The 21,330-nt window shown below is 40.2% G+C and overlaps 1 protein-coding gene across 2 annotated transcripts in view; it reads left to right on the forward strand.

The window, feature by feature from the left end:
• The first annotated feature begins 220 nt into the window (after window positions 1-220).
• CDC14A (cell division cycle 14A) overlaps window positions 221-21,330 on the forward strand; it is a 64,173-nt gene continuing 43,063 nt past the window's right edge. The window contains exons 1-4 of one of the 2 annotated variants that reach the window (XM_086753384.1): window positions 221-2,120; window positions 2,673-2,763; window positions 12,426-12,501; window positions 20,087-20,179. In XM_086753384.1, coding sequence (XP_086609510.1) covers window positions 2,015-2,120; window positions 2,673-2,763; window positions 12,426-12,501; window positions 20,087-20,179 — 366 coding nt within the window. In that variant the 5' untranslated portion in view covers window positions 221-2,014. Of the gene's footprint in view, window positions 2,121-2,672; window positions 2,764-12,425; window positions 12,502-19,628; window positions 19,657-20,086; window positions 20,180-21,330 lie in introns of those variants that run through there. The other variant, XM_086753385.1, reaches the window with a different exon arrangement.

Below are 21,330 nucleotides of genomic sequence, written 5' to 3' on the forward strand. Positions count from 1 at the left end.
ACAAGGTAACTTCCCCCACCCCTCCCTCTTCCCAGGCTTAACATTATCTCTACTGCCTTCAGCCCTGAGTGGCACAAGGGGGAAGAGGGAATGGGAGTTATGGTCAGTTCATCACTTGTCGCTTTACACTGCTCCTTCCTCCTCAGCAAAGAACTCCTCACATTCCTCCCCTGCTCCAGCCTGGGGTCCCTCCCAATGGGCTGCAGTCCTTCGTGAACTGCTCCGGTATGGGTCATTATTCCATGGGGTGCAGTCCCTCTGCAATGGCTGCTCCAGCAGGCCCTCCATGGGACACAGACTCCTGCTCCAGCCTGGGGTCCTCCATGGGCTGCAGGTGGATCTCTGCTCCTCCGTGGGCCTCCACGGACTGCAGGGGGACAGCCGGCCTCACCGTGGGCTGCACCACGGGCTATATTGCTTTGTATTACAATGTCTTTAAGGTGTTTCAAGGGTGGGATTTATTTTTTTGTTTTGTTTTGGGGAAGAATAGCATCCTATTTTTCCTCCTCAAGGTATCTCTTGCTTGTTTAGTTGTAAAAATGAGATGGACCACCTGTTCTGCTTGGCACTCACTAATTCTTTCCAAAGGCGAAGATGGTAGAAGAAAGGCATTTTTAGCACTTTTGATGCTTCTGTTTCTTTGGCAGTAAGTGAATTGCAGACTACAAGCTAATTCAGCTTTGCAAGTGAACCATCAGAAAGTCAGTCCTTCACTTTTTTAAAACATCGAGCTACAAGTAATTTATTGTCGTTTTAAGACAGCCTTAGAAGCATACGTGAAACTCCTCACGGCTGGATGACTTCCCGGGAAGAGCGAGAGCCCGCAGCTCGAGCCAGGAGAGCTTCCCGCCACAGGGGTGCGCGCCGTCCCTGTTCTTCGCAAGCGGCCTCCCCGAGATCGTGCTCCCCCTCAGCTCTCCCCAGCAGAGGACGCCGCCCGCCAGACACAACTCCTCGTCGAAGGCAGGGAGGACGGCCGCAGCCGCTGACAGAAACTGCGGCGGGCTGGAACAGAGGCGCCGGGGCGCGGGGTTTCCTAGCCGCGGCTCCAGGGAGAACCCCGCTCGAGGGGTACGCCCCGCAGCGGCCCTCTCTTTACCAGGCACCGCTCGCTCATTGGCTGGAGACGTATGAGGGCAGCTTTTGATTGGTGGGTCGGTTTGTCTATCAGGCTAAATAGTGGCGCAGACGCGGCTGGGCCTTGCCCCATGCGAGTAAGTGTCCCAGGTAGGGCAGGGAGAGTTTCCCCCGGTGCAGTGCCGCGCGTTCCTTCCGCCCTGAGGCGGCTTCCTGCGCGGCTCGCTCATCTCCCTCCTGAGCCGGGCCTGCGCCGCTGAGGTACTAGCTGCGGCTCAGGTCTGCTTCCTGCCGCCTCACGCCCCTGCAGCTGCACCTCAAGATCCCCTCTGTATCCGTGGGGCGTTTTACCACGGGTTGCCCTCGGCCTAAGGGAAAAAGGAGAAAAAAGCGCCGCGGGCCGCGGAAGCGCTGCCGGGCTGCGGAGAGGGCCGTGCCCCCCCCCCCGCTTCTCCCCCCTATAGGTGGGCGTGAGAGCAAGGCTGAGGCGGAGGGCGGAGCCGCGCCGGGTGCACAGCGCTGCCTGGCGGAGCAGGGGCGCTGGCGGCCCGCCTGCCCGGTGGTGAGGCGGAGGGCGGGGCAGCCGCGCCGGGAGGGCTGGGGAGGGAGGACCTGCCGGTCACTCGCCTTGGGCCGGGCGAAACAAAGGCTGGGTAACGCGGTTGTTTGAGCGCTGCTGGTCGCCTGGTAACCGCCCGCTGCCTCTTTATCCGGGGGCGACTCCTGGCTGGGGGCGGGGTGGAGCTGAAGTCCCTGCGGGCGCCCGCCCGCTCGGCGGCTCGCCGTGTCCCGGAGCTAGTTCTCCCCGCTCCCGTTCCTATGCGGGCTGCGGCAGCGGCGCTCCCAGCAGCGTGGCCCCTGGCGGGCGGCCCCTCCAGGCAGCGGGTCGCTTCCCAGCAAGCGCGCCCCGGCCCCGCCGGGGCTGCCCGGGAGTGCCATGAGTTCGGAGCCGCCCCGCGCCTCGCTGCTCCGCGCCCTCTTTAAGATGGAGCCGGCGGCCGCTACCTCCGAAGTGCTGGGGGGAGCCTCGGAGTTCGTGAAAGGTGAGAGCGGGCCAGCGAGCCCTCCCCGTCCCCTGGCCGCGGGCGACCCGCTCGCCGGAGCCTCCCTCAAGAAGGAGACCCCCTGGCTTCTTTCCCGTCCTTCCCCCCTCCCTGCCACAGCTCCGTGGGCTTTGCTGCGTACCCGGCTCGGCCTCGGTCCCCCCTTGCCTTGCGGTTTTCGCGAGCAGCCTGCCCCTCGGCTGCTGCGGGGCACGCCTAAGCGATTCCTTCCTCCTCTCTCTTTTCCGGTAAGAAGCGGGGCCGACACCTGTTGCTATGTGTTGCTGTGTTTTGGGTCAGAACTCTCCTCTGCCCTCCCGAGGGGCGTCCGGCCGGCGAGAGCGGGGCGGGCGGGGGTTCTGGTGGGCAGGCCCCACGGGCGGAGCGGCTGCCGGCGCTCCCGCCACCGCTCACGCAGGAGAAAAAGGGTGAGCGGTGCCTCTTCCGCCCCGGGGCCGGGCGGGGCGCGGAGCGGTGCCCGCTGGCGGGGCGGTGGGGAGGCGGCGGTCCGCTCTGTGCGTCCTACCCTGTTGCCTTTATCTGTCTTTTCAGATCGGTTGTACTTTGCTACTTTACGAAATAAACCGAAAAGTACCGTAAATACTCACTACTTCTGTACCGATGAGGAGCTGGTCTATGAAAAGTAAGTGTTGTGATGCGTTTAGCATACTCACAGTGATCACGTGAGGGTCTTCCCAGCGCACTTTAATGCTATAGACAATATCATCGCCCTGTTTAGCTACTTGCAGAATGCGTGAGAAGCACGAGTTAGCCCGAATATATTTAAACATTAGCTGAAACTAGTTTAACAAGATTGCTATTTTAAAGGAACACAAAAACAGCTACAAGACCAGGTAAATGGCTTAAATTGTCATTGAGCTGAGCTTTGTAAGATTTGTTTATAAGGTGGAGAAGATCTCTTAAGACTAATTACATCTTATTAAATGGTGTCTTAAATAGAAGGCTGTTGTTTAGTGTGAATAGATAAAACAATAGTTTGCTTTATATATATTTTCCTTTATAGAGACTATGAAGTGATCACCTTTTTTTACAGAAGCGTGTGAATGCAAAGCTTAAGTGCACTTTTAAAGAACATTTGCAGCTTTTTAAATAAGCCTGCAGGTTTTGAGATGTCACTTCCTGTTGGCTTTTGTAAACTTAGAACAGTTCTAACCGCTTGTCAAGGGATTTGCAGCAGAACGAGTTAAATAAAAAAGTGGTCTTATTTAAAATATAACTTTCTTTTCATATGAGTTGAAAAGCTTGTGAGCATCAACCGTTCTTCCTTCCCTTCTCCAGTGACTTCAAAACTGCTTCTGTGAAGGTGTAAACCAATCTTCCTTGGTTTCTATCTTACTTTCTGTGCACAGCTTACAGTTTTAGGGTTTCTTTTCTACACAAATTTGAGTATTATCTTCAGCTGTGTGTATTCTGCTGCAGTCACCAATGACTTGTTCCCAGAGTTGACTTCTGTAACTAACTGGTTGGGTTGGGAGCAGGTTCTGTAATGATCATTAACTAATTTAGGTTGGAAGGGACCTCAAGAATACCTGAAGGGCAAGGTTGGTGTCTTTAAAAGCAGAATTCTAATTGAGAAGGTCCTGAGCAATTTGTGTTATGTGAATATGTTCTGCTTTCTTTAATGAAAGGAAAAATTGGTCTTGTATGTCTTGAAATACCTCATACGTAAGTCTTACGTTTCTAATTCTTCATATGTTTCTAGGAATGGTGGAGGAATCTTATGTGGGATTTAATCTTGAGGGTGGGAAAGAGAAGCAATTCTGTACTCCATTAGTTACAGACAGTTGTAGTAACCAAGGACTGTAGCTGGACTATTTTTTGTGAAGACAGTGTCATATTCAAAAGCAAAAAAAAATCTCAGAAATTTGGGGAGATGGAAAGTAATATTCTTTAACATGTATAAAGGAAATTCAGTTAGTATATAGTCCTTACCCAATTACCCGTTAACCACATACCAGGGTGTAGCTTGATACCAGTTACAATTACAAGATAATGGAATGTAGCAAAGTTTCTTTTTTCTTCTAGGGCACATCAGCACATCTAAAGATTTTTGGACATGTAATCTGTGGTATATTTTTGGAATTGATAGTTTCTAATCTATTTAATCTTTTTTTAAAGTTATTACCCTGTAGTTGATACCATAACAGCGCCCTCCCTTTTGTGCTCTCAAATTAAAATACTAAAACATACTATGAAGTAGAAATTGTGACAGTTACTAGGTGGTATGGATTAGTTTTTTGTAATAATCCAACTTTTTTTACATAGCAGGGTTAAATTTTCCCGATACTTGCAGTACCCATCACTATCAGTGTATGCAATACTTAGTAGTAAAACCATACATGATTTTAATTTTATTTTTTCTTCTCTTTTCACTCTCATCTCCAAGGAAGTTTGTATTGTTTCAGGAAAGCAAAAGCAGGTGTCAATAGAGCTACCATTTTATATTTTTTCAATATCTTTCTGCAATTGGAAAGCTAGAGGCAAAATGAGGAATATAATGCAAGACTCTTGGTTCTTGAGGAAGTGATTTTACTATAGCTTCCCTTTTCCTTGTGCTCATCAGTGAGCTTGACATCAGTTTGTTATGTTTCACAGGCTGCACAGCAAAGTGAGGGGCCTGACATTAGGAGTTGTCTGTAAGAAGTAGTGGAGTGTAATACACCAGATCAGATTTTCTGTTCATTTCCTGAAAAATTCAGCCTTTCTGAAAAAGCAGTTAAACATTTGGAAGTGAGTTTTGAAGTGCTATACCTCAAACAGTGGTTTCTAGAGTTTCCATTCAAAATAGCTTGCCTGTGCTGGTTTTGATGATCAGAATTTCATGGCTACTTCTGCTTTTTAATCAAATGAGTTCCTCACATTGTTACAAGGAGGAGGATAGGAGGTGTCTCCCCAAGCACAAAGTCCTAAGCACCTGTGAGGTACATAAGTCAATAAACAGTCATATTAACAAAATTACTTAATTTTCTTTAGATGCATCATTCTAGCGACAAGATACTTTGTTGTGCATGGAAGAAAACTGCTTTTCTTTGGACTGTTACTCCGTTAACTTTAGTGATAACTTTGAAGTGTTACAGAAATTTGTGCAGCTGACTACTGAGGTGTCAGTTTGCTTTTGCTGAAGTGATACATGATCTGAAAACCTCATGAATATGTAGATTTGGGGCTGTCTGACAGAGCATGCTATTGGATCAGATAGTACTTAAAATCTCACTGCCTTTACTTCCCTCTTTTTTTTTTTTTTTTTTCCCCCCACTCTTGAAGAGACATAAGGTAGTAATAACGTTTTGTTTAATAAGTGGAGTATACTGTTAATATACAACTGTAGTGCTAGACTTAATGGGTTTGGAAGTTTTGGTCTGATAAATGCTGTTTTGCTCTTGCAGTTTGTCACATGATTTATCCCTAAATTGTACACAAAGTGTGGTTATGTAATCTTGAGTACTTCAGCCTTCAGTTTTAGCTTGAAGCTGTCAACTGTTCTAATGAATTCATAACACTGTCTTCACTTATTTAAACATTCACACTTTTAAAAGTAATAAAGATAGGCTTAAATGCTTCTAAGAACATCTCGAATGCTATCTGACTAGGAACTCGCTGTTAGAGCTGTCACTGTTTTAGTTAAATGTGCTGCAATTTAACCTTGAACTTATTGTGCTAGGGAAATGGTATGTAAATTCCTCAGCTGAGAGAACAAGGAGCCTGAATGAATTTATCCAATTCTGGTTTTTTTTGTTGTTGTTGTTCTGTTTCTGTAAGATTTTGTCAGTCTTTGTGAAACTCTGAGATCCTTCCTGAGCAAGTCTGCACTACTGCTTGTAAGGGAATACAATCTTTCAGGGTAACGTAGTGCAGGTAACTATTACTTCAGGAAAATGGAGTTAATGAGAAATAATCCAGCTTGATGAAGACTGTCATATGGCAAATAGACAAGCCTTGTCTTGGCAAGACCTCAATTAATGAGTTAGGCACTAGTAAAAAGCTTTTCATTCTCTAATAATAGTGTCTTTCATGTTTCACCTTTCAGTAAACAGATCTGGGTTGAGAATACTACACTTCACTGGTTAACTTGGCTTTCACATACTTTTATCAAAGCAACTTTGTCCTTTTTATTGAGTAGTTTTCTCAAACAAAATTGAGATAATGAGAAACAGTAATCTCTTACTGAAATTATAATGGCAGCTTTCATAAATTATAATGTTTTTATTCAGTCATTTGTTCTGACTTTGGATCTCCTGTATAAACAGCTTTTGCAGATCCAGCCTGACATCTTGTGAGCATCTGTAAAAGTAATTGATAGATATTCATGATACATCCCATGTTTTACACTAAAACTTTATTTCAGGCCATGGTATATTACTTGTCTGTTTCACAGCAATCTTAATGTTAGCTGCTTCTTTGACTTAAAGAAGTGGTAGAATAAGACTCAAATGCTTAGCTACAACAATATTCAGTAAGTAGTATTTGGACTTTGACTTGTAGGACTTGTTTCCTTTGCTGCATGCGTATATGCAAAGAAGCAGTTTCTCTTTCCTGTGAGAAGGGTAAGGGTTAACTTGCTTATTTTCACTTTGGCTAAATGCTTCTTTTCTGTGGTGATCCAGTGGCAGTACTTGCATAGGAAATCTGAACTTCTCCATTGTTCTGTGGCTTATATCATTTGAAAGGAAAAAGAAAACTTAACCTTAGCTTTGTTAAAACAAACAGAGCTGTCACTTCACACAGAGAACAGGGAGTTCCTTGTTCGTATCGGTAGCTTTTAAAGACTTGAACTTCATTTTCAGATGACCCCGATAACTTAGTAAGCTGAAGTCCACAAAAAAATTCGGAAATTTCCAAAATTCTGTTGATATGAATGTAAATACAGAGTAGAAAAACTTGATATATCAATATTAGCTTTTTATGTCTAGCTCTTACAGATGAATATTAAGAATAGTACTCCAGCTTTGTTTTGTTTTTCCATCTTAAAATGAGAGATTTTAAATTCACTGCAAATAAGAAAATCAGAAGATCTAAGAACTGAGAGCATCAGCTTTTCCTTCAGACATGAACTACTGACATAATTTTATACTGATACCTTTAAAGTGGTATCCTTTAACACCTGTGGTGTTCTCTCCAGTCTGACAGTTTCATAAATTTTATTTTTGAAATGAATTTACCATACCTAGTACATGTTTTGCTTTAATTACAATTTGCTGTTTTGCTCCCATTGCTTTGCCATATCTGTCTTCCCTTTTTAGTATGGAAAAGATAAAAGCAGTTACCAAAAGTATTCAGGCAGGTTTTTTTTGTTTGCAGTAAATGAGTACCAGGATAAAGCAAATCTGTTTTCTAGGCTCCAGTTTAATATTGAATGGAAGTACAGCTTGATGTAGGAAACCCCTTATGAGTAACTTAGTCTCTGTTAAGGTGATTTATTTTCCATAGAGAGTAGGTTTTAACATGACCTGAAGATTCTTCTATAGGGGAACATTTTATGGGAGACCCTCTTCACTGATACTTTGTTCTTGATGTCAAGGAGATTCTGTCAAAAATGCATATGTCTGGAATAGCTATTTAATTATCTGTAATTTGCACCTATGAGTTTTTGTTGGATTTTGAAGAATCGGAATCTTGAGGATTATTTGGAACCCTGAAGGGGAAATGGAGAGAATACCCAGTGTTTTGTGTGATCTGGAGCCTCTACATTATTCCTACCTTCAGATGCAAGCAGTGAGGTGATGTATTGTTTCTAGGGTTATATTTGCTGCGTCATCCTTCGTCTATTCAGAAGTGTACAATCCCTAAGTAGTATTAAGTGTTAGGGATTGTGTCTCAGCCCAGATAAAAAAAGCTCCTAGCAACTCACGTGTTACGAGAGTTGGTGGGGCTAGGGCAGGGAGACAGTGCCATTGAGCATCCCACCTTTGTTCGTGTGCTTGAGAATTAAGAAGGAGAAACACACTCTAGGAAACAGGTGCTGGAGAAAGTAGACTGAATAGGTAAGATTTCCTGACCAGCAGTTATGTTGTAATGAAGATGTGGACTAATCTTCTTGACTTTCATCCAGAAACTTTGTTGCCTGTAAGATGTCTTCAGTTTATGATTCGAAGCATCTATCTGTAGTAGCCAGTTGGCCACTTCTGCGGTAGCTGGTTCTTGTACTGCTTGATGGCTGGATTCAGAGCACATGCATCAAGTGCCTTGCAGCGCAGTGACCTGAATGTTCCAGTAATCCATTCTAGCAAAGGGAGAGAGAAAAGCAAGTAGAAAATGAGGCTGAATTAGAATGAGAAGAAAAACATTGTTTAACTTTTGTAGTAAGCTAGATCGTTGTAAAATGCTGAAAAATTAGTCTAATTTTGCAGTTAGGGAGTTGTATTTCTGCTAATTTCTGAAGTTCTTGTGGTTAAACTTTTTGGTTGGAGTAACTGCAAGCTTGAAGTGCTCCTATTTTGGCAGAAAAAGGACTTCATATGGTTGCTAGTCTCCAAGAAGGCAAGCTTCCTACCTAAAGGAGAAGTTGTACTTCAATTCTGGTGTACAAAATCAAGAAAACAATGGCAATTGTTAAACAGTGCCTCTTTTCGAGTCACTAAACCAGCTGCCATACAGGTAATGTCATCCCTTCTGAGAAATAATGCTCCCCTCTGAGCATTATTGCATTGTTAGAAGTGGCTTAGTGTTTCTGTCCTTCCCCCCGCCTTCCCCCTCCCCCCCCCCTCCGCCCCCCCCCCCAAGTAATTAGGTTTTGGACCACATTCAGACTATTGGAAATGCCTACAGCCTGGTAAGAATGTATGCATACCTTCATGTTCAGTGTAGCAATAACACTGAACTTACACTGGTCTGTTATGAAGAAAAGAATCCAGAAATAACTTTTCAGATAGAAATATCCTATCCTTTCATCTGTACCTCTGTTGCTGTATCACACAACTTGTAAGTGAATGGCAGTATGAAACTACTGCTCTGGTGTATTCACCTGTGGAGAAAAAGTATCAGGATTCTGGGGTAAAATAGAAGTAGTGCAATTTATCTTTGAAAGATGGTACCTTGGCCATAAGTAGATTGACTGCGATGTTAAAATAGAGGTTATCGATTCATTTCGAAGTCTGCCAGGCTATAGTATTCCTTCATAGACCATAACCAGGCTCCATCCGATATTCAAGATATGAAAGCTGTTTGTCATTTTAGTGCTGTACTAGGGTCAGTGGTATTGAAATGCTTAGTAAAAAGTGACTTCCAGCATTCAGAAGGGGTGCTCATGGCTTGAGCTGACTCACGGCACCTTCACATGGATTCCTGTGGAACTGCAGTCACAAACACCTTGAGTTGCTGTCCTGAACAGTTGCGGACTACAGTTCTTTCACCATTAAATTTCCTGGAAGGATGTACAGTAACTGCTTGCATGACAGCAGACCAATGAGCTTTTTATGGGCTGGCCTTTGTAGATGGATGACAATTCCTATGATACAACACAGCAAATACCTCAGATCTTATGCTATAAGAACTGATAGGAGGGAGGGGTTCTAGGAGTCTATTCTAAGGAGATTGCAGCTATAAGAAACCTATGCTACTGCTTCCAGGTAGCATTATAATAGTATTTTTGAAGTAAGTGTTTAAATATTCATCTAGTATATTCTGGGGTTTTGCTACTTCTTAGTTTGAGAAGCATAAGGATAGCAAATTTCCATGGGATGAGGGGGAAGAATAATTGAAGCTATCATCTAAGTACTTGATTAAAACAAAATATAATTAAGTGTAGATTAATACCATACTTGCCTTCTGTTCCTCATATCTGGTTCCCACCTCCATTGCAAATTACTCTCTCTTAACTGGCTTAAGTTTCAGAGACATCCTGATATCTTATTATGTATGAATGCTTGTAAAATATCTAGATATAAAGTAAGTATTACCTGTAAAAGAGATGGAAGTAAAACAATATTGGATAGGTGATTATCAGTGATCATTATATAATAAGGTTGTTTTTTTTTTCTTCAACTTTTGCCAGATAAAATTATTTATTCCGATGATGACTTGATATGTAGTTTCTTCCCCATTCCCTGTAGCTCCCATTTCCCATCTTCTGCTTATATTTAACTCTATGTCAAAATTCTCTTCCTAAGAAGAAAATCCTCTGGGTGAGTCAGAATCAAGTGTCTCTAACTCAAGTACAAAAATGGCCTGTTATACTAAAAGTAATGAGTGCATAAGATTAAACCCTTCTGTTTACACATGTTCAAAACTGTATTTAGTTCTAAGGATATAAACTGAAAAAGGGTTTTGTAGATCAGAGTTCATTGACTTCAATACAGAGCCTTGTATTATCTTTCAGAGAACTCTCTGATTTGGAGTCTTGTAAAGCACTTGTTTCACATAGCCCCGTTTTAAAAAAAAAGGACATTTACACTTGTTCCAATTTAGAGGTATTAAATGGAGAAAGTTAAAAATATACGTGTAACAACCTTTCTCCCTCACATATCTAGCACAGTGTTTTATCAATGAAGCCAATGGCTGGTTTACACTGCCTACATGGTGTTATGTAAATAACTTGGGAGTTGCTGGTGTTTGGGTAATAATGCTGGTGCAACGGTGACCAAAAGTGCCTTTCCTTTATGATGGTGTTTGGATTCTGAAAAGTATCTTGTCTCTGCAGCATAGAGAAACAGTGGTAGTACTAGAGTCTTAAACACTGATACTTTTTTCCCATGAGTTAAGAGAAGCACAGCATACTTAATGGGAATAAGTGATGGAGAAATAAGATTGTGACAGCTTTAGCTTGGTGGCTGAGAGAATCTGAATAGCTTTATGTTGTGGAAATATAGTTATTGGATAGACTAAATAAATGTATTTTTTTCCTTATCCCCACCAAAAGAGTAACTTGTCTGTTGTGGATAAATTGATTTGTAAATTCATTTTAATGTGCTTTTCCTACACTTTTGTTTAAGTTTAATCATGTGGGAAAGTGGATGTATGACTTCATACTGATGTACTTGTAGCAAATGAATAGTAATAAAAACTTATGCTAAAGCATGGCTGTAGTTCTTCAGTGCTTTAACTGTATATTCAGTTATATCTTTGAGCTGATCAAAGCTACTTTGCTCATACTGGTTTTTAAAAAAAAGTATTCTGTGTTCTAGTAAATCCTAGAACATAGTTGCCTTTTTCTTTTGTCATTCCCCAAATAACACCCATTCAGATGCTGATGGCCCGTTTTCTTTGTCAATAGATGAGAAGTGTTTTTTATCAAAATACTTCAGGCAGAGCCAATTAAAACAATTTAAGTTACAGTCCATTCTCACTGTAACTTGTAACCTGTACATCAACAAGATAGACTTCTACACACAAACCTGAAAAATGTTGGAGAAAGCCTGCAACTTAAATTTTGAGCGATTTCGCCTAATGGGTGGGGAAGGACAAAGGTCTAGAAGGTGTCATTGTAAGTTATTTGCACAAAGGCTGCTATTACTTGTAAAGATGCCTATATGAAGGGTTAGCTAGGAAGAGTGCTGTGAATCCCTACTAGGAACTTTTACTGTGCAATAATTTTCCTGTACAGATTACTGCTGCTAGCTCTTAGCCTAAGGACAGTGATTGCTGCTTCAAAGGTAATATGAATGCTTAAGAAAAATCTAGAAGAGAGAAACAAGAACAATCAAAAGACATGAAATAAATAGTAAATTGGAAGACAATCCTCTTGGAGACAAGAGGATTCGGGGGACAAAGGGAAACATAATTATGTGTGAAGTGTATTTGGAGTATGTAATCTCTGGAATAGCGGAGGGTGGGATAAAAAGAAATAAGCTTAAATTTCAGACAGAAAATTTCAGACTGGGTGTTATTTAATAAATATTACTACCCTTAAGAAATTCTGTTTAGCTTATTCTTCGTAGTATCTAATGATGTATTCTCATCTTAAACAGTTGTAGAACCTTTGTATAGGATGACATCAGTATGGCTTAAAAGGGGACTAGAGCTTGTCTTGAAGTGCTTATCTCTATAATTTTGGCCAAAAGCAAAATGGGTATCATGGGATGAAGAAAATGTTCTGTAGTTACTGTGCGTATATAATGGAAAAGGTAGTTACTGGAGCATCTTAAACTATAGCTACAAATGCTTTCAAATTAGTTGTTACTATTGTCCTCTTAAATTAATTGATAAAGGGCTTATCTGTTGCACCATATATATTGGCTACTCAGTATCCCCCAAAAGTTAGATTTGCAGCTTTAACTATCAAAAACGTGCATGTTGAAGTTTGCTTAGCTCTTTTGTATAAATAACACATTTTTGTTCTTTTTCTCCCAGTTTCTATGGAGATTTTGGACCTTTAAATTTGGCAATGTTATACAGATACTGCTGTAAACTAAATAAGAAATTAAAGGTAAGATTTGTTTAAAAACAATGTTCCTGTTTTTTGTTTGTTTTGAAATTCAGCTAAAACTTATTACCCAGTTTGAAGGTAGTTGTTAGGTGCTCATTATCTGGATGGTTATACTAAGCTTTAAGGTTATGCTCCGTTCTGAATTCCTTTCCCTCTGAAGAATGAAAAAAATGAATATGCTTTCATTGTTGCTTAGCAGGTGAGGCACTGGAGGATGTGTTTACCTTTTTTCATAACCTTACAGTTTCAAGACAATGGTAACAAAAAACAGTCTGGATATTTCATGGGTTTGCAGGTAATGAAGTGGTTATGCTAGTATGAATAACTGAAAACATAGATACTAAAAAACCAAGCATACAAAAATCCTCATATCCATGAACAGGAACAAAACATGGACCCTGAAATCACATTATTTAAACTCAATCTCACTCAGTGGAAAAGTTAAAACTTCTAAATCTGATTCAATTTGATAAAATATTGCTTCTAATAAGCATTGTTCTTCACTAGAGATACCAAAATTTTCTATCTTCTTTGGATGCCACAGTAGCTTTTTCTTTTGACTGCGAAGTGTTGGTCCTTTCTTTATAAAGTTGTGTAGAATCTGTAAGCACAGCGGTTAATTCTGAAGATCACCATGACTGAGGCTTATTTTAACACCACCACCCTCTCATAAAATCGCAAGCCTGATGTGGGTTGACTCTGTCCAGAAACAAAAACACCTGGCAGCTGCTCACTCATTCCCACCAAACCCCAGTGTGGGACAGGGGAGAGAATCAGAAGAGCAAAACAAGAAATACTTGTGGGTTGAGATAAAGACAGTTTAACTGCAGGAATAAGAAGTTGGGGGGAACAAAACAAATGGTGCAAAGGCAGTCGTTCACCGCCTCCCACCAGCAGACCAATGCTTGGACGTCTCTGAGCAACTATGAACTTAGGAAGACTGCTCCTCAGTTTTGTTGCTGAACGTGGTGTTATATGGCATGGAATTATCCCTCTGGTCAGTTTGGGTCAGCTGTCCTGGCTATGTGCCCTTCCAGCATCTTGCCCACCCCAGCCGACCTGCTGAGGGGGCAGAGTGAGAAACAGAAGGCCATGATGTTGTACAGGCACTGTTTGGCAATAGCTAAAACATTGACATGTTATTGTGTTACCAACGCAGTTTTAGTCACAAATCTAAAACACAGACCATGCAAGCTGCTGTGGAGGAAACTGAACTCCCTTCCACCCAGACTCAGTGCACTGAGCACATAGCTGTAGATTTAACCTGGTCTCCAAATGCCTGTGAAAAAGCAGTTTGCAGCATGTATAGAAAAGGTATCAACTGCACAAATGAAAAAGATGTTTTAATTCCAAAGTACTAATTAATATAACTTGTGTGCAAATATCAAGGAGAACCTTCGCTAAATATTACAGATTTGAAATCTTAATAATGTAAAATATTAGACCTGTTACTGACAGAAGGGAAAATGGGACAACAGATGTGATAACATTGGCCACTGTTAAGAGGATTTCTGTATAAAAATGCCATGTTTTCGGACTAATGTTTGCTGCACAAATGAATCTTAGAATGGTTAGGGTTGGAAGGGACCTTCGAAGGTCATCTAGTCCAACTCCCCTGCAAGGAGCAGGGACATCCCCAACTAGATCAGGTTGCTCAGAGCCTCATCCAGCCTGGCCTTGAACGTTTCCAGGGATGGGGCTTCCATCACCTTTCTGGGCAACCTGTTCCAGTGTTCTATAACTCGCATTGTAAAAAATTTTTTCCTAATATCTAATCTAAATCTACCCCCTGCTATTTTAAAACCATTATTCCTTGTCCTATTGCAACAGGCCCTACTGAACAGTCTCTCCCCATCTTTCTTGTAGGCCCCCTTATGCGAGTTCACACTATCTGCTGCTTCCAGGAGCATACTGACTTAGTTACTCTTAAGAGGAGGTTCTGCAGATTGAGGGATTTGTAGAGTTGCTATAACCTTTCTACAAAATAGTGCTTCTAGTGAAAATTTAAACTGCTGCTTAATACAGAAGCTTAGTTATAAATAAAATTAAACTCTAGTATTTCTAATTTTGAATGCCTATGTTCATATTGGGAAAACATTGGATTTGCCATTTCTATGTTAACACTAATTAGAGCTTATAAATACATTATCTTATCACTCTGTTTTCCAGTGCCACTGTCCCATTTGAGCACACTACCAATGATGCTTACTCACTAGGAATCTGGGGTTTTTTTGGCCTTAATTCTGCTGTTTGTGACCTTATATTTGAGTTATTAAAGACTGTCAAGTCTGCTCTGTGAAGTCGTTGCTCTGGAGAAGAACAAATAATAAACCTACCTTTCTAAATTTCACTGGGCTTTGAGAACTAAAGACATTAGTTCTGTTTTTTCCAGATTCATATTGGGACTGTGATTAATTTGAGGCCTGAATACGGTCTTGTGTATCACTGTTAGTATTTTTGTAGTTGAACTAAAACACATTCAAACTGGACCCTACATACCAAGAGTTTCACCCAGAAAATAAGAACACAACTAATAAATACCTCAGGACTTGGGGGGATGGAAGCGGGGGGTGGTTATGATTCAATATAAACCAGAAGTGCCTCTACAGTCTTTAGTCTTGTTATAGGATTATCATCAGTACTGAGTGAGACAAGCTGCTTGTGATAAATGGCTTGTAATCGTGATGATACAAAAATTGTATATTATAATGGAAAAAATACACAAGGGAGCTAAATTGAAACTAAATTAGTAACTATCAATCATTTGCAAAGTTGATTTGGCAATCTGTGGTGTCATTTTAATGTAATTCTTATATTTTTTTGAAAGAAGCAAACACACTCATAGTGGTAGGGTGAAGAGTACAGATGGTCAGGAACAGGATAGAGAACTCTCATGCAGATCAGCTGTAGTGTCAGTTAGGAGGAGGTAGTATTTGTTGCTGCTACCTTACCAGAGGCTAATTCCAAATTGGTTAATTTAAACTACTAGTGCATAATGGAGAAGGGTAACCTGATAGTGCAACCACTTGAAAGTAATACCTGAAATCAAACAGCTAAAGCTTGCAATACCATCTGAGTGGTATAGAAACTTGTACATGAATAGATTCCAGTTTGGCTGATTGGCACTACCCCTGAGGTAGGCCAGCACCTGCTGTTGTAAGCTTTGCTCTTTTAATAGTTAAAATATATGCCAAATTCTGTCCTGGTTTAGATACTATCTGCAGTGGGTAAGTGGGCTTGTTAAGACCAAATCCCAGGGCTGAAACATGCATCTGATCTGTACTATAGGCCTAGCTGCGAAAGACTACTGCTCAACTTCACTAGTTGAGAATCAGAGATTCACAGTTTTTGCCCTTCTACCCCTCACCTTCTCATGTCTGTCCTTCACAAGTGTCCCTGAGAGGATTCCTGAGGCCTGAACAAGTGTAAGACAGAAGTTAATGACCTGTGACTTACCTGACAGCAAGGCATTGATGCAAAGAGCAACTGCAGCAGCAGGAATATGGTAATTCTCACGTGGCACCGGGAGGACGTGTGGGCAGCCTGTGATCAGCGTTTCAGAGACGGGAAGTGTATGTTGGACTGAAGACATGGAGAAAGTCCTGTTGGACAACCTGCTGCTTGCATACCCTTGCATTCGGGGTAACTGTGCCCAATGACCAACAGGAAGAATTGGCTGATCATAAGAAGTAAAAGGCACTGCAGAGTATAATTTTCTGAAAATCCAACCTCTGCTGCTGGATGGCTGCTCTTGCCATACTGCAACACTTTTGGGACCCTGAGGCATACAGTGATTAAGCCCAGATGCCTCCTGTCATGATTTGGAGTATGCAAATCATACCAGTTTATTATGCACTTCATATAGTTTCCTTATCAGAAGAGTCTTTAAGAGAAGCATGGCACAAAATAAATTATTCATAAAACGTGATAGTTTTTGTGTGGATATGGTGTCTCAAAAGGAATTTAAGACTTAGACTTTTATTAGGTTTAAAACTTCTATGACTAGGAAAAGGGGAAATGAGAGTATAAGATTTATATTAACAGGGCCTGTAGTGGTAGGACAAGGAGTAATGCTTTTAAACTAAAAGGTAGTTTTAGACTAGACATGGGGAGAAAAGATTGTTTGTTTGTTTGGGTTTTTTTTATGATGAGGATGACGAAACACTGGAACAGGTTGCCCAGAGAGGTGGTCGATCATCCCTGGAGATTTTCAAGGCCAGGTTGGATGAGGCTCTGAGCAACCTGATCTAGTTGAGGATGTCCCTGCTCCTTGCAGGGGGGTTGGGCTAGATGACCTTTAAAGGTCCCTTCCAACCCAAACCGTCTGTGATTCTAAGATCTCGTTAAGACAAACCTCGCAAACTTCCCCTCCAAGTCTTTCATGTGTATCTATTTCTGGTTTGGGAGATGGATTAGACGTGGAGACGGTTTTCTGCTTTCCCCTCACCTTTCTTGGAGGACAGGTGAGAAAGGAGAAGGGTGCCAGTTTGAAATGTGCTAATGGCAGACCAACATTTTAAAGTAAACTGATGTATTTTATGCTGGCTGACTTTAAAAACAATAAATAGTTCTGAAGAGCTGAAGAATTTGTTCAGATATCCTTTTGCTGAGAAAGTTGGAGCTGAAGTCCTGTTTCTGCTTTACAGGAAAACCTTTCTGACCTTGTTATGTTTGTAATATTTTGATTGCTGATTGCTATGGAGATGATCTTGACTAGCCAAGTCAACAGCAAGAAAAAATGCTTGGCTGTGCTATCTTCCTACTTGTTCTTTGAATTCTGTTTAGGGAAAAAAAAATGCTTGAATATGTAACTGTGATTCATTTACAAAACAAGTTTGGTTTTTCTTGTATTTGAATAAGTCTGTTTTCATAAAAACTTTTTTAAAAAAACCTGCTGTGTTTTATGTGTGTATAGCCTTACAGAATCTCAAAATCAGAAGCAAGGGTAATCAGAGGGGGACTGTAACTGAGATAAATGATACAAGATTATTTGCAACTATGTTATTATATTATCTCTAATTATAGCTATTCTGTAAAGAACTTATATTGAAAAATTCCTTGTTGTAACATTTTTTGATTCTTCTGAGTTGCACAGTATCTAAGGGAACTAAAGCCCTAATCTGTTCAGGTGGAGCTCTGGAGCTGTAAAAACAGTCACCTTAAATAACTGTCTTTGACACTTTAGTAACTGAGTCTAGACAAATGAATAGACTTAACTTATTAAACATGGTTAGAAAATCAGTTTTTAGAAAATGAGATCATATAGATTAGTATTGAAATTAAAAGTCTACTGAGTTGAGAATTTGTGTGTCAATGTTAATAGAGGCATTGCATTGACACTCCAGCAAACACTTACTGTAAAACTTGATTTTTCTGTAACTTGTTTGCTAATAAAAACAATAGTTTGTTTTATAGGCTGCTGAAAAGTCAAATCCCGATGCAGTTTTCCTCTGGTTGCTATGCTAATAAGCAGTTAATGTCGATTTTCAATTTTGTGTTAAAGCTTTAGTCAGGATTCAAAAACACTTAAATATTTCATATAGCAATATGGGTCATAAGGATTAAACCATTAGATTTTTAAAATGAAGCAATTAAAAGCATATATTGCTTTCATTTAAATTTTCTGTGAACTTTTAAGGTGAGCTGTCACTTTTTGGCTACTTCAGGTATGAAAGTGTTTCAAAATTTGAATTACTTGATGTACTCACATGATTTAAAAAGTCCATTCTGTAAAATAAAACAAGAAATAGGGTCTTATTACATAGAACTTTTGGATAACTAGCAGAATATGCTTTTTGCAGTTTAAAATAGTATTTCAGGTGAACTGTAAACTATTGCAAAGAACTTCACTTTAAAATAAGTAGTAGTCAACGAGTTATAATTGAGGTTCTGTCACTGTTGCATAACTACTGTAATCTTATCCCACCTACACATCATGGGTGGAATTGTAGTTAGAGAACACTAAAATTAAAAAATTGAGGAGGGGGAAGAAAGGAGAGATCTTAAAATACTGGGGTTAATTTTGTCAAGTTTTAATAATAATTGAATGCTTCACTAATTAAATAACTACTTGTGCTTTGTATGTTTGCATATACACTGAGGGAGATGTTGCTGTTGGTCTCAAGACAGGATCTTCCAATCAACCAGCTATCTCTGGAATTAGAGTCCTGTTTAAGTATACTCAGGTGCATTAACTTTCACTCCTTCCACCGATGGAAGTTGTGGGTAACAAGACCAGACTGGAGTGTACAGTTAGAACTGCTGTTACAGGTGCTGTATCTGTGGCGGGTGGCAGTAAGAAGCTTGCTGCGGTACAGACATCGGTTTTCTCCTCAGTTTATCAGCTGTTTGGTTTTGTTTTTTTTTTTTTAGCAAAATTTGATTCTGTGGTTAAAGCTATCCTAAAATTTGCAACACAATCGGAGTTGACATTTACAGATTTCCAGAAGTGAAATACAGTTGGCACTACATAAATATATAAAACACAATTCTGCAGCAGTTACCTTATCTCCCACTCTCTAGTGTCGTTAGTGCCATTAGTAAATCAAAATTGTCAAATTGGACTTAAAAAGCTGAAGTTGGGTAACAGCAGTACTGGTATAAAGGCAGTTTATAAAATGTGCAACTTCTAGAAATAGAAGTACGCTTCCAATATTTAGAAGCAGAATCCAGTATGTCTGATGATGACTTCTCAAAGCTGTAGTAGTGCTGTAGAAATGTGTCACGAAAAACATGAGTGATAGTGTTGCAGAATATAATGAAAGTGTAGCAGTTCATGAAGCTAAAAAAATAATGCAACAAACTGTCCAGCTTGCCATTTTTAAGTGACAATTTTCTCTCTCTGGCTTTAAGTAGTTTTGCTGCAGTTTGTCATTATTGTTCTTTTGTGGTGCTTGTGGTCTTGTTTTCAATAGGAGTTTTGTCCACAGGATTCTGACAGAGGCTTCTTTTCTTCCAAAAGAAAGAAGAATTGCAAGTGTTACTGGTTTTGTCTTTGCCTAGCCTTTTTTTCAGGCTTTTCACTTGTGCAATCATTTATCTTTTTTTTTTTTTTTTTTTTAATAAATCCCTACTGTTGAAGCTTTCTAAAAACATCTATCACCCTGGTTTTGGGTAGCATAGATGGAAGAGTGGTGTTTAACTTACAAAATGCCTGTAAGACTGATTGCTTTGGTTTTTCTCTTTTTTACAGAATTATGTGCTAAAGAGATTTAACATATATGAGGGTGTTTTAGTCTGAAAATTTCAACGTCTTTAATCACCGTGCATAAGCTATTCAAATATTTAAACGGAAAAAAAATGCAGTATCTTATGTTGAACATTTTGGTTCAACTGCATTTTATAGGATATTTTTGTACAACAATCTGAGATCTGCCCTGATACAGTGGCTGTTTCCCTGCACTCTTATCTATAATTTAAGAAGATTGTTCACAGTATCAGTAATTTTTCTCCTTTAATTTTAGAATCTGTCTATAAGAATTTTTTCTGACTTATTTTTCAGTTTTGGAAGTGAATTTTAAAAGTATTTTTAAAGTGCATTCTTCTCTCAGTAAATATGCTGCCTTTTTTTTTTTTTTTCTAACAGTATTTCAGTCTATCAAGAAAGAAGATAGTGTACTATACCAGTTTTGACCAGCGGAAACGAGCAAATGCAGCATTTTTAATAGGTGCATATGCTGTAAGTATTATTTATCACATGGATACCTCTAACCTTCCTTAAGAGGTACGTGCTATGTGTAAAATAGCATCTCAAGGGATGCTCCTTTAGGGAGTTAAACAGATTGTCATTTGATTCTTCTCTAAGCTGTCTCTGGAAGTATTGCTGTATGAGTTTTAGGGAAGCCCTGTCTTTGGCACATCAGTCCATTTACTTTACTAGACAGGCAGTGGCTTTGGCAGGTCACGTGCATGTTTACCATTGGATACCATTTTCCTGAATGTTAAAAATACAAACCACAAACTTACCCCTAAACTTGACTGTCTTAGGATCAATTGCTGCTCATGGCAGTAGTGAGATTCATGCTGGGGAGGAGAAAGCTTTTTCTCACAGCCTTTCTTAAAGTTAGTAGACCAGAGGCGTAGTGATTATTGGATGGATTTCTTTTCTCAGTTAATTTTCATAGCCTACCCAGAATAAGGGGAAAATTTAGGTATTTCAGCCTTCTGATATTGCAGATAACAGACAATACACAGGGCCATCTTACTTACACAAGTCAAATTTTTTATGATAGCTCGTAACTTTTCATACTCCTAAGCTGACACTTGCACAGCTGTTTGTGTGTCTTCATAGCAGTGTAGCTCAAACTTCAATTTCACCTTCCTCCTCTACTCTCTGGAATTGGAGCACACTTGTGGAAAAGTCAGAGTCTTTGCAGTAGCATGTTTTATGCTGATGTAGTATTGAAACTAACGAACTGCTGGTGCTGAGGTGATGTCCACGTGGTCGGCTGACTTCTGGAAGTCTCTGTTAAGTCAGGCTTTATGCTGAATGAAAGGTGGTATATTGATTTCAGAACTGAGGTCATGCTGAAGGCAAAGCTCAGTAAGTGCAGATTATAGTATTGAAAGAATTTAGGTAGCAGATTCTTGTAATTAAACAAAATATTTTACTGCAAGTATGAGGATAGTGTGTACATGCTCTTGAGAAAGATCTATTTAAATTTAAAGATGGAAAAAAAATTGGAGATAAGTTCAAATTTTAAAAATCTTTGGGTTAGATTTTTAACTCTTGGGAGTAGACCTGGTGGAACAACTCTGAGAAAGGAATAGTAATAACAAATGAGTTAAAATGTTCTAAGTTTGTTAATGTTTTTACATTAACCTTTTTAA

Source organism: Chlamydotis macqueenii, chromosome 8 (assembly GCF_036417535.1).
Source record: "Chlamydotis macqueenii isolate bChlMac1 chromosome 8, bChlMac1.mat, whole genome shotgun sequence".
Lineage (NCBI taxonomy): Eukaryota > Metazoa > Chordata > Aves > Otidiformes > Otididae > Chlamydotis > Chlamydotis macqueenii.